This window comes from Oncorhynchus kisutch, linkage group LG15 (genome assembly GCF_002021735.2).
Source record: "Oncorhynchus kisutch isolate 150728-3 linkage group LG15, Okis_V2, whole genome shotgun sequence".
Classification (NCBI taxonomy): Eukaryota; Metazoa; Chordata; class Actinopteri; order Salmoniformes; family Salmonidae; genus Oncorhynchus; species Oncorhynchus kisutch.
The window spans coordinates 28,414,698-28,428,331 of NC_034188.2; the positions used below are offsets into that span (position 1 = coordinate 28,414,698).

Here is a 13,634-nt window from a genome sequence, read left to right on the forward strand (position 1 = left end):
CCACTGTTCTGACAGGACCCACTGTACTGACTGGACCCACTGCACTGACAGGACCCACTGTACTGACAGGACCCACTGTTCTGACAGGACCCACTGTACTGACAGGACCCACTGTACTGACAGGACCCACTGTTCTGACAGGACCCACTGTACTGACTGGACCCACTGCACTGACAGGACCCACTGTACTGACAGGACCCACTGTTCTGACAGGACCCACTGTACTGACAGGACCCACTGCACTGACAGGACCCACTGCACTGACAGGACCCACTGTACTGACAGGACCCACTGTTCTGACAGGACCCACTGTACTGACAGGACCCACTGTACTGACAGGACCCACTGTTCTGACAGGACCCACTGTACTGACTGGACCCACTGCACTGTTTTATAATAATTAGGTTGGTGCTTATATTTGTCATATGTAACACATGTACAAGTGTGTACAATATGTATTTTTTGCATATCCCAACTCCCCCTGAGACAACCTCAGAGAGTGGGGTCACTGACCAGGGTCTGCCATTAACAACAGCGACTCAGGAGCAATTAGGGTTAAGTGCCTTGCTCAAGAGCACAGAGGGAGTTTACACATAGTCGGCTAGTTGGCTCAGGGATTCGAACTAGCAATCATTCGGTTACAACCTCAACGTTCTTAATCCCTAGGCTACCTGCCGCCTGTCTACCATCTGTCAAGGTGGGGATTATAATGCCTGCATATAAACACAACACATTAACCACAGTGCCTATTGGGCCTACATTAATTAGGTCAAAAAGTTACTGACCTTTCAACTCATTCATGTTAGGATATTACATAAGCTGGACAGCGTGAACATGTAGCAACATTGTGTGAATGTTTCTCATTCTTGGTGTCTTTACATATTTAGACATAAACCATTTATTTTCTTACATTTCTGCCATTGTGCACGGCACCATAGACTACATACTGCATTAAACATTTAGATAGCATTTGCATACTGCTTGGTAAGAAACCTGGTCCCAATTGTTGTATGCATATCTGGGACAGGCTCTGTAATGGCTTTGTTTCTGTCTCTTTATGCATTATTATTGAAATGTAAATAATAAATAGCCCTTATTTTTTCCTCCACATTGTTTGCTCAATCCTGTCACAACCTTGACAGAGGGTAAACAGTGCAGTGGGTCCTGTCAGTACAGTGGGTCCTGTCAGTACAGTGGGTCCTGTCAGTACAGTGGGTCCTGTCAGTACAGAGGGTAAACAGTGCAGTGGGTCCTGTCAGTACAGTGGGTCCTGTCAGTACAGTGGGTCCTGTCAGTACAGTGGGTCCTGTCAGAACAGTGGGTCCTGTCAGTACAGTGGGTCCTGTCAGAACAGTGGGTCCTGTCAGTACAGTGGGTCCTGTCAGTACAGTGGGTCCTGTCAGTACAGAGGGTAAACAGTACAGTGGGTCCTGTCAGTACAGTGGGTCCTGTCAGTACAGTGGGTCCTGTCAGTGCAGTGGGTCCTGTCAGTACAGAGGGTAAACAGTACAGTGGGTCCTGTCAGTACAGTGGGTCCTGTCAGAACAGTGGGTCCTGTCAGTGCAGTGGGTCCTGTCAGTACAGTGGGTCCTGTCAGTACAGTGGGTCCTGTCAGTACAGTGGGTAAACAGTACAGTGGGTCCTGTCAGTACAGTGGGTCCTGTCAGTACAGTGGGTCCTGTCAGTGCAGTGGGTCCTGTCAGTACAGTGGGTCCTGTCAGTACAGAGGGTAAACAGTACAGTGGGTCCTGCCAGTACAGTGGGTCCTGTCAGTACAGTGGGTCCTGTCAGTGCAGTGGGTCCTGTCAGTACAGAGGGTAAACAGTACAGTGGGTCCTGTCAGTACAGTGGGTCCTGTCAGTACAGTGGGTCCTGTCAGTACAGAGGGTAAACAGTACAGTGGGTCCTGTCAGTACAGTGGGTCCTGTCAGTACAGAGGGTAAACAGTGCAGTGGGTCCTGTCAGTACAGTGGGTCCTGTCAGTACAGTGGGTCCTGTCAGAACAGTGGGTCCTGTCAGTGCAGTGGGTCCTGTCAGTACAGTGGGTCCTGTCAGTACAGAGGGTAAACAGTGCAGTGGGTCCTGTCAGTACAGTGGGTCCTGTCAGAACAGTGGGTCCTGTCAGTGCAGTGGGTCCTGTCAGTACAGTGGATCCTGTCAGAACAGTGGGTCCTGTCAGTGCAGTGGGTCCTGTCAGTACAGTGGGTCCTGTCAGTACAGAGGGTAAACAGTACAGTGGGTCCTGTCAGTACAGTGGGTCCTGTCAGTGCAGAGGGTAAACAGTACAGTGGGTCCTGTCAGTACAGTGGGTCCTGTCAGTACAGTGGGTCCTGTCAGAACAGTGGGTCCTGTCAGTGCAGTGGGTCCTGTCAGAACAGTGGGTCCTGTCAGTGCAGTGGGTCCTGTCAGTACAGTGGGTCCTGTCAGTACAGAGGGTAAACAGTGCAGTGGGTCCTGTCAGTACAGTGGGTCCTGTCAGTACAGTGGGTCCTGTCAGAACAGTGGGCCCTGTCAGTGCAGTGGGTCCTGTCAGTACAGTGGGTCCTGTCAGTACAGAGGGTAAACAGTGCAGTGGGTCCTGTCAGTACAGAGGGTAAACAGTACAGTGGGTCCTGTCAGTACAGTGGGTCCTGTCAGAACAGTGGGTCCTGTCAGTGCAGTGGGTCCTGTCAGAGCAGTGGGTCCTGTCAGTACAGTGGGTCCTGTCAGTACAGTGGGTCCTGTCAGTACAGTGGGTCCTGTCAGTACAGAAGGTAAACAGTACAGTGGGTCCTGTCAGTACAGTGGGTCCTGTCAGTACAGTGGGTCCTGCCAGTGCAGTGGGTCCTGTCAGTACAGAGGGTAAACAGTACAGTGGGTCCTGTCAGTACAGTGGGTCCTGTCAGTACAGTGGGTCCTGTCAGTACAGAGGGTAAACAGTACAGTGGGTCCTGTCAGTACAGTGGGTCCTGTCAGTACAGAGGGTAAACAGTACAGTGGGTCCTGTCAGTACAGTGGGTCCTGTCAGTACAGTGGGTCCTGTCAGTGCAGTGGGTCCTGTCAGTACAGAGGGTAAACAGTACAGTGGGTCCTGTCAGTACAGTGGGTCCTGTCAGTACAGTGGGTCCTATCAGTACAGTGGGTCCTGTCAGTACAGTGGGTCCTGTCAGTACAGTGGGTCCTGTCAGTACAGTGGGTCCTGTCAGTACAGTGGGTCCTGTCAGTACAGTGGGTCCTGTCAGTACAGTGGGTCCTGTCAGTACAGTGGCTGTTATATTGTGGAGGGAATTCCATTAACACAACGTGTGGAACTGAATCAATCAGACGTTCACGCGTCATATTGTTATAAACATACTTGGTTGAGTGGTATATAAGTCACACTTTCAAGTTAAAAATATACACACTACTGTTCAAAAGTTTGGGGTCACTTACAAATGCTGATGCTCCAGATACTCAACTAGTCTAAAGGACAGTTTTATTGGTTCTTTAATCAGGACAACAGTTTTCATCTGGGCTAGCATAATTGCAAAAGGGTTTTCTAATGATCAATTAGCTTTATAAAATGATAAACTTGGATTAATTAACACAACGTGCCATTGGAACACAGGAGTGATGGTTGCTGATAATGGGCCTCTGTACGCCTATGTAGATATTCCATAAAAAATAGTCATTTACAACATTAACAATGTCTACACTGTATTTCTGATCAATTTTATGTTGTTTTAACGGACAAAAAAATGTGCCTTTCTTTCAAAAACAAGGACATTTCTAAGTGGCCCCAAACTTTTTAAAGGTAGTGTATCTATATGAAAACACCACGTTCACACGCACAATATTAATTTATTGCATTTATCCTCCGTCATAACACACATGTACAAATGCAACACACACACAACCACACACACTGACTCTCTCCACTCTCTTGCTGACACTTTCAATTTCACACATTCCAATTTAAATCCATCACTTTCTCCCTGACAGTTCTTAGATAGCAGCACTAATGTCGCTTAATCCAATTTGTTGACAAAGGTACGCCGCTCTCCCCTTCTATACATATTGAATTACCTGTCGAGAGGGAGGAAAGGAAACTGATGAAATATTCCCCAGCCAATTCAATTGACTGCTATTTCCAGGCTAGTGAAACACTGGTGGTGTCAGCACCAATAATCTCTGTCTGTGGATGGCTTTGATATGTTTTTAATTATGTACAAATATAGGAAAGAAACTAGAGGCAAAAGTAGAGGGGCAAGTACAGAGAACAGAAGAGGGAGAAGGAAGGAAGGAAGGAAGGAAGGAAGGAAGGAAGGAAGGAAGGAAGGAAGGAAGGAAGGAAGGAAGGAAGGAAGGAAGGAAGGAAGGAAGGAAGGAAGGAAGGAAGGAAGGAAGGAAGGAAGGAAGGAAGGAAGGAAGGAAGGAAGGAGAGACAGGAAGACAGGGGAAGACTATAATGATAGGGAGAAACACTATAATGATAGGGAGAAACAGAGGAAGACTATAATGATAAGGAGAAACAGAGGAACACTATAATGATAGGGAGAAACAGAGGAAGACTATAATGATAGGGAGAAACAGAGGAAGACTATAATGATAAGGAGAAACAGAGGAAGACTATAATGATAGGGAGAAACAGAGGAAGACTATAATGATAGGGAGAAACAGAGGAAGAGAAAAAGAGAGTGAGTCCATTATTGTTCCACAGTGAGTTGAGGGGGCTGAGCGGTTCAGACTGAAACACTACTCATTCTGAGAGTTTTGAGAGAAAGAGGGGGATGAGCAGAAAGAGAGAGAGAGACACAGAGAGAGAGAGAGACAGAGAGAGAGAGACACAGAGAGAGAGACACAGAGAGAGAGAGGCAGGTTAGCAGAGAGAGAGAGAGAGAGACACAGAGAGAGAGAGACACAGAGAGAGAGAGACACAGAGAGAGAGAGACACAGAGAGAGAGAGACACAGAGAGAGAGAGACACAGAGAGAGAGAGGCAGGTTAGCAGAGAGAGAGAGACACAGAGAGAGAGAGGCAGGTTAGCAGAGAGAGAGAGAGAGAGAGGAGAGTTTAGAAAGAGAGTTTGGAGAGAAGTGGAATGAGCCAGAAGAGAGGAGCAATGTAATGGGCTTTACTCTGCAGGCTACAGTCTCTCTAGAGATGAAAGCATCATTCTGATAATAGGATCTGGAGTGTGTGTGTTATGTGTGTGTGTGTGCGTGTGTATGTATGTGTATACACGTATGCATGTGAGAATCCAACATCGTTCCACACACTCTATAAGAGCACCACACTATAAGGGCTGGATTCTTAGCCCAGGCGTAACCACTATATTGGTCTCAGTAAGGACGACATCACTCTACCAGCTGAGGCCACACATTTATCCAGACCAGTCAGAGGGAGCCAGAGGGAGCAGGGGAAGGAGAGAAGAGAGGACAGCGGGACACCCCTGCCACCCATTTGCTCCTCTCCTCCTTCTCTCTCTGATGGAGAGTGACAGCCCAATCCCCCTCTCTACTTCTGGAGTGGACCAGGCAAAGGGGAGTGGGGGAGGGATAGAAGGTGTGTGTGTGTGTGTGTGTGTGCGCGCGTGTGTTAACAACAGAATCCCCATGAGAAGAGCACAGATTGATCTCTGTGAAGCTATATGGCCCAGGCTCAAGTCATTCCTTCTTAGTGGAAACAAAGGCCAGATTAGATTGTGTGTGGATGGGTGGGAATTTGCAAGCCTGTATGTGTGTGTGTGTGTTTGTGGTTACAGCAGAGTGTTTAGCTATTAAAGTGTGACAGAGGGGTGAGGTGGAATGGTAGGGGAGCGAGGGATGGATCATTGGGAGGGTGAAAGAAAGTGAAGGAGTGGACGGGATAGGGAGGAGAAGAGAGGAGAAGAGAGGAGAAGAGAGGAAAGAGAGGAGAAGAAAGGAGAAGAGGGGAGAAAAGAAGAGAGGAGAAGAGGGGAGAAGAGAGGATAATAGTGGAGAAGAGAGAAGAGAAGAGAAGAGAGGATAATAGTGGAGAAGAGAGAAGAGAGGAGAAGAGAGGAGAAGAAAGGAGAAGAGGGGAGAGGAAAAGAGAGGAGAAGAGAGGATAATAGTGGAGAAGAGAGAAGAGAGGAGAAGAGAGGATAATAGTGGAGAAGAGAGAAGAGAGGAGAAGAGAGGATAATAGTGGAGAAGAGAGGAGAAGAAATGAGAAGAGGGGAGAAGAGAAGAGAGGAGAAGAGAGGCTAATAGTGGAGAAGAGAGGAGAAGAGAGGATAATAGTGGAGAAGAGAGGATAATAGTGGAGAAGAGAGGACAAGAGAGGAGAAGAGAGGATAACAGTGGAGAAGAGAGGAGAAGAGAGGATAATAGTGGAGAAGAAAGGAGAAGAGAGGATAATAGTGGAGAAGAGAGGAGGAGGAGAAGAGAGGATAATAGTGGAGAAGAAAAGAGAAGAGAGGATAATAGTGGAGAAGAGAGAAGAGAGGAGAAGAAAGGAGAAGAGGGGAGAGGAAAAGAGAGGAGAAGAGAGGATAATAGTGGAGAAGAGAGAAGAGAGGAGAAGAGAGGATAATAGTGGAGAAGAGAGAAGAGAGGAGAAGAGAGGATAATAGTGAGAAGAGAGGAGAAGACATGAGAAGAGGGGAGAAGAGAAGAGAGGAGAAGAGAGGATAATAGTGGAGAAGAGAGGAGAAGAGAGGATAATAGTGGAGAAGAGAGGACAAGAGAGGAGAAGAGAGGATAACAGTGGAGAAGAGAGGAGACGAGAGGATAATAGTGGAGAAGAAAGGAGAAGAGAGGATAATAGTGGAGAAGAGAGGAGGAGGAGAAGAGAGGATAATAGTGGAGAAGAGAGAAGAGAGGAGAAGAGAGGAGAAGAAAGGAGAAGAGGGGAGAGGAAAAGAGAGGAGAAGAGAGGATAATAGTGGAGAAGAGAGAAGAGAGGAGAAGAGAGGATAATAGTGGAGAAGAGAGAAGAGAGGAGAAGAGAGGATAATAGTGGAGAAGAGAGGAGACGAAATGAGAAAAGGGGATAAGAGAAGAGAGGAGAAGAGAGGGTAATAGTGGAGAAGAGAGGAGAAGAGAGGATAATAGTGGAGAAGAGAGGAGAAGAGAGGATAATAGTGGAGAAGAGAGGAGGAGGAGAAGAGAGGATAATAGTGGAGAAGAGAGGAGAAGAGAGGAGAAGAGGGAGAGGGCGTTTTTCTCCAGACGAAGGTCTGTGGAATCAAATATAGCTGGTGGACACAGTTCATCCTCTGCATCATCCATCATGGCTGCCATGCTCATTTACGGAACATCGCCATTCCAAAGCGTTCTCTTTGTGTATGTGTGTGTGCATGCATGCGGGCGTGTGACAAGGAGAGAAGGGGGGTAGGGAGGCTGGCTGAAGAGATGGAGGGTGGTGAAGGGTGAATAGTTTTCTCCCAAGCTTGGGTAATTCTGGCTGAGCTAACAATTGACCTTGCTGTCATTCATGTTATAACTTTAAAGATGCTGCAAAGATTGTCACTGTCAGACTGCTACATTCTACAAAGTATAAACATACCTCCCCTTCCGATCGTTGTGGGAGCATGAGCGAATCACTTGAGGTGTTGCAGTTAAGCACCGCCTTCGCCCAATCCTGATACTTCCAAATATCCAGTGACAAAAACCTGAAAACCGGAACTAATGCTGCTCGGAGCTTACGCATCCCATTCAGTCCTGGCAGATTCTCTCGGTCCACACTCAGAATCTTCCCACAGCAGATTAGTAGAGGAATGACTATAAATGACCGTAAAACTACGAACAGCCAAACAAGAGGGATACAAGAAAGAGAGAACGAGGGAGAGAGCAAGATGGGGTGGGGGGGGGCATGTCTCTCACCTTAGAGGAGTAGGTGTGTCCATCAGATCCACACACAGGGCTGGGGTGGATGACAGGGCATGGCCTACACTTCCCATGGGCCCCTGCTCCTGCCCAGTGCTTGTAGGCCAAGCTTCCTTTCCTCGGTTTCACACTGTGTGAGAGAGAGAGAGAGAGAGAGAGAGAGAGAGAGAGAGAGAGAGAGAGAGAGAGAGAGAGAGAGAGAGAGAGAAACAGAGCGAGAGAGACAGTGAGTGACACACATGGATATAGCTCTATACTTACTCAAAAATAAGCTACCAGATATGATTGTTGAGTTAATCAAACTGTACAATTTTAATTGCATACAAATTGCATTCAAATTGCACAGTGTAGCAGTCAAATAGTCCCTGTGCCCAAGAACACTAAGGTAACCTGCCTAAATGACTACCGACCCGTAACGCTTACATCTGTAGCCATGAAATGCTTTGAAAGGCTGGTCATGGCTCACATCAACACAATTATCCCAGAAACCCTAGACCCACTCCAATTTGCATACCACACCAACAGATCCACAGATGACGCAATCTCTATTGCACTCCACACTGCCCTTTCCCACCTGGACAAAAGGAACATCTATGTGAGAATGCTATTCATTGACTACAGCTCAGCGTTCAACACCATAGTGCCCTCCAAGCTCATCACTAAGCTAAGGACCCTGGGACTAAACACCTCCCTTTGCAACTGGATCCTGGACTTCCTGACGGGCCGCCCCCGGGTGGTAAGGGTAGGTAACCACGGGGGCCCCTCGGGAGTGAGTGCTCAGTCCCCTCCTGTATTCTCTCTTCACTCATGACTGCACAGCCAGGCACGACTCCAACACCATCATTAAGTTTGCTGATGACACAACGGTGGTAGGCCTGATCACCGACAACAACGAGACAGCCTATAGGGAGGAGGTCAGAGACCTGGCCGTGTGATGCCAGGAACACAACCTCTCCCTCAACGTGATCAAGACAAAGGAGATTATTGTGGACTACAGGAAAAAGAGGACCGAGCACGCCCCCATTCCCATTGATGGGGCTGTAGTGGAGCAGATTGAGAGCTTCAAGTACTTGGTGTCCACATCAACAAAAAACTAACATGGTCCAAGCACACCAAGACAGTCGTGAAGAGGGCACAACAAAACCTATTCCTCCTCATTTGACTGAAAAGATTTGACATGGGTCCTCAGATCCTCAAAAGGTTTTACAGCTGCACCATCGAGAGCATCCTGACGGGTTGTGTCACTGCCTGGTATGGCAACTGCTTGGCCTCCGACCGCAAGGCACTACAGAGGGTAGAGCGTACGGCCCAGTACATCACTGGGGCCAAGCTTCATGCCATCCAGGACCTTTATACCAGGCGGTGTCAGAGGAAGGCCCTAAAATTCATCAAAGACTCCAGCCACCCTAGTCATAGACGGTTCTCTCTTCTAACACATGGCAAGCGGTACCGGAGCGCCAAGTCTAGGTCCAAGAGGCTTCTAAACAGTTTCTACCCCCAAGCCATAAGACTCCTGAACAGCTAATCAAATGGCGGCCCAGACTATTTGCACCCCCCCTACCCCATGCTGCTGCTACTCTCTGTTATTATCTATGCATAGCCACTTTGACAACCCTACCTGCATTTACATAATTATCTCAAATACCTCGACACCGGTGCCCCGCAAATTGACACATTGACTCTGTACCGGCACCCCCTGTATATAGCCCCGCTATTGTTATTTACTGCTGCTCTTTAATTATTTGTTTTTCTTATCTCTTACTTTTTTTAAACTTTTTTTTCTTTCGTTATTTTCTTAAAACTGCATTGTTGGTTAAGGGCTTGTAAGTAAGCATTTCACTGTAAGGTCTAACACCTGATGTATACGGCACATGTGACAAACAACATTTGATTTGATTTGAGTTGGAATTGCAAGGAATTATATTGAGCCCAATCAAAGCTGGGCAACTTCCGTTGCTTTGTATGACACTTGCTTTACACTCCACTCTCTTCTTCAGCCATTCTGTAGATACAGAACCGACTCACCTCCAGGTTCCAAATGGTCCATAACAGTATTTAACAAGAACATGGCTGATCACTCCAATCGAATTGTCTTGGTGCAAAGATGGCGCCCGAAGGCGACCGTTACTATTTCAAGTCTCAAACCGAGGTGAGGCACATCCATGACTCACTCCAGGTGGATAGATGCTGCTTGTCAGTGTAGACCAGAGTCATGGAGGCCTGGTCCGCCAGGGCCTTTTCTATAAGGAGGGTAATTACATCGGATCAAATCCCCCAGCAATCTTCTCGTTAAGTGGTCTGCTCTGTCTGTCGAAGCATCACAATTTTGTCTACAATAACACTGAGGTGTGAGATATAGAATACACGCCTTCGCAGAAATCAATCTGACCACTGGGCTGTATGGGGAATGTACATACACTGACTGAGAATGAACAGAGCTGGGTCTTCCACAGATTCTGTCACACATCTCTGGCTGTCAGACGGGTACATTCACATTCAGGTTAGCGGCAGCGCAGTGCGGCAGGCAGACACCACCTTGATGTCTATAATTATCCATCTGTTGTGAAACAAACACTATAATAACAGATTAGACATGCCACTCGCTGCCAACACTCACTAGTGAATAAAAAAGCAATTATGTCTGATAATACGGTTGAATATGAAACGTTGATGAGACTGATTAGCATCTCCTTAAGATGTCCCCCACTGCTCCTCCTCCCTCCTCTCCTCCTCGCAGCTGCTCCTGAAAGCCCAGGAGAGCGGAAATGTGTGTGTGTGTGTGTGTGTCAAATCAAAATCAAATCAAATGTATTTGTCACATACACATGGTTAGCAGATGTTAATGCGAGAGTAGCGAAATGCTTGTGCTTCTAGTTCCGACAATGCAGTAATAACCAACAAGTAATCTAACTAAGAATTCCAAAACTACTACCTTATAGACACAAGTGTAGGGGGATAAAGAATATGTACATAAAGATATATGAATGAGTGATGATTCAGAACGGCATAGGCAAGATGCAGTAGATGGTATCGAGTACAGTATATACATATGAGATGAGTATGTAAACAAAGTGGCATAGTTAAAGTGTCTAGTGATACATGTATTACATAAGGATGCAGTAGATGATATAGAGTACAGTATATACATATACATATGAGATGAATAATGTAGGGTATGTAAACAAAGGGGCGTAGTTTAAAGTGGCTAGTGATACATGTATTAAATAAAGATGCAGTAGATGATTTAGAGTACAGTATATACATATACATATGAGATGAGTAATGTAGGGTATGTAAACATTATATTAAGTAGCATTGTTTAAAGTGGCTAGTGATATATTTTACATCAATTCCCATCAATTCCCATTATTAAAGTGGCTGGAGTTGAGTCAGTGTGTTGGCAGCAGACACTCAATGTTAGTGGTGGCTGTTTACAGTCGGATGGCCTTGAGATAGAAGCTGTTTTTCAGTCTCTCGGTCCCAGCTTTGATGCACCTGTACTGACCTCGCCTTCTGGATGATAGCGGGGTGAACAGGCAGTGGCTCGGGTGGTTGTTGTCCTTGATGATCTTTATGGCCTTCCTGTGACATCGGGTGGTGTAGGTGTCCTGGAGGGCAGGTAGTTTGCCCCCGGTGATGCGTTGTGCAGACCTCACTACCCTCTGGAGAGCCTTACGGTTGTGGGCGGAGCAGTTGCCGTACCAGGCGGTGATACAGCCCGACAGGATGCTCTCGATTGTGCATCTGTAGAAGTTTGTCAGTGCTTTTGGTGACAAGACGAATTTCGTCAGCCTCCTGAGGTTGAAGAGGCGCTGCTGCGCCTTCTTCACGATGCTGTCTGTGTGGGTGGACCAATTCAGTTTGTCTGTGATGTGTACGCCGAGGAACTTAAAACTTCCTACCCTCTCCACTACTGTCCCATCGATGTGGATAGGGGGGTGTTCCCTCTGCTGTTTCCTGAAGTCCACAATCATCTCCTTAGTTTTGTTGACGTTGAGGAGGCCCTCACCTCCTCCCTGTAGGCCGTCTCGTCGTTGTTGGTGTCGTCCGCAAACTTGATGATTGAGTTGGAGGCGTGCATGGCCACGCAGTCGTGGGTGAACAGGGAGTACAGGAGAGGGCTCAGAACGCACCCTTGTGGGGCCCCAGTGTTGAGGATCAGCGGGGTGGAGATGTTGTTACCTACCCTCACCACCTGGGGGCAGCCCGTCAGGAAGTCCAGTACCCAGTTGCACAGGGCGGGGTCGAGACCCAGGGTCTCAAGCTTGATGACGAGTTTGGAGGGTACTATGGTGTTAAATGCTGAGCTGTAGTCGATGAACAGCATTCTCACATAGGTATTCCTCTTGTCCAGATGGGTTAGGGCAGTGTGCAGTGTGGTTGAGATTGCATCGTCTGTGGACCTATTAGGCAAATTGGAGTGGGTGTCAGGTAGGGTGGAGGTGATATGGTCCTTGACTAATCTCTCAAAACACTTCATGATGACGGAAGTGAGTGCTACGGGGCGGTAGTCATTTGGCTCAGTTACCTTAGCTTTCTTGGGAACAGGAACAATGGTGGCCCTCTTGAAGCATGTGGGAACAGCAGACTGGGATAAGGATTGATTGCATATGTTCGTAAACACACCAGCCAGCTGGTCTGCGCATGCTCTGAGGGCGCGGCTGGGGATGCAGTCTGGGCCTGCAGCCTTGCGAGGGTTAACATGTTTAAATGTTTTACTCACCTCGGCTGCAGTGAAGGAGAGTCTGCATGTTTTGGTTGCGGGCCGTGTCAGTGGCACTGTATTGTCCTCAAAGTGGGCAAAAAAGTTATTTAGTCTGCCTGGGAGCAAGACATCCTGGTCCGTGACTGGGCTGGTTTTCTTTTTGTAATCCGTGATTGACTGTAGACCCTGCCACATACCTCTTGTGTCTGAGCCGTTGAATTGCGATTCTACTTTGTCTCTATACTGACAATTAGCTTGTTTGATTGCCTTGCGGAGGGAATAGCTACACTGTTTGTATTCGGTCATGTTTCCGGTCACCTTGCCCTGATTAAAAGCAGTGGTTCGCGCTTTCAGTTTCACGCGAATGCTGCCATCAATCCACGGTTTCTGGTTTGGGAATGTTTTAATCGTTGCTATGGGAATGACATCTTCAATGCACGTTCTAATGAACTCGCTCACCGAATCAGCGTATTCGTCAATGTTGTTGTTTGACGCAATACGAAACATATCCCAGTCCACGTGATGGAAGCAGTCTTGGAGCGTGGAATCAGATTGGTCGGACCAGCGTTGAACAGACCTCAGCACGGGAGCTTCTTGTTTTAGCTTCTGTCTGTAGGCAGGGAGCAACAAAATGGAGTCGTGGTCAGCTTTTCCGAAAGGAGGGCGGGGGAGGGCCTTATATGCGTTGCGGAAGTTAGAATAGCAATGATCCAAGGTTTTACCAGCCCTGGTTGCGCAATCGATATGCTGATACAATTTAGGGAGTCTTGTTTTCAGATAAGCCTTGTTAAAATCCCCATCTACAATGAATGCAGCCTCAGGATATGTGGATTCCAGTTTGCAAAGAGTCAAATAAAGTTCGTTCAGAGTCATCGATGTGTCTGCTTGGGGGGGAATATATACGGCTGTGATTATAATCGAAGAGAATTCCCTTGGTAGATGATGTGGTCGACATTTGATTGTGAGGAATTCTAAATCAGGTGAACAGAAGGACTTGAGTTCCTGTATGTTGTTGTGACCACACCACGTCTCGTTAGCCATAAAGCATATGCCCCCGCCCCTCTTCTTACCAGAAAGATGTTTGTTTCTGTCAGCGCGATGCTTGGAGAAACCAGCTGG

The 13,634-nt window shown here is 47.4% G+C and overlaps 1 protein-coding gene across 2 annotated transcripts in view; it reads right to left on the bottom strand.

The window, feature by feature from the left end:
* The window catches only part of spock1 (SPARC (osteonectin), cwcv and kazal like domains proteoglycan 1), a 354,130-nt gene that overhangs the window by 60,174 nt on the left and 280,322 nt on the right, over positions 1–13,634 (bottom strand). For both annotated transcript variants that reach the window (XM_031790018.1, XM_031790017.1), the window contains one exon: positions 7,808–7,940. In XM_031790018.1, coding sequence (XP_031645878.1) covers positions 7,808–7,940 — 133 coding nt within the window. The remainder of the gene's footprint in view (positions 1–7,807; positions 7,941–13,634) is intronic.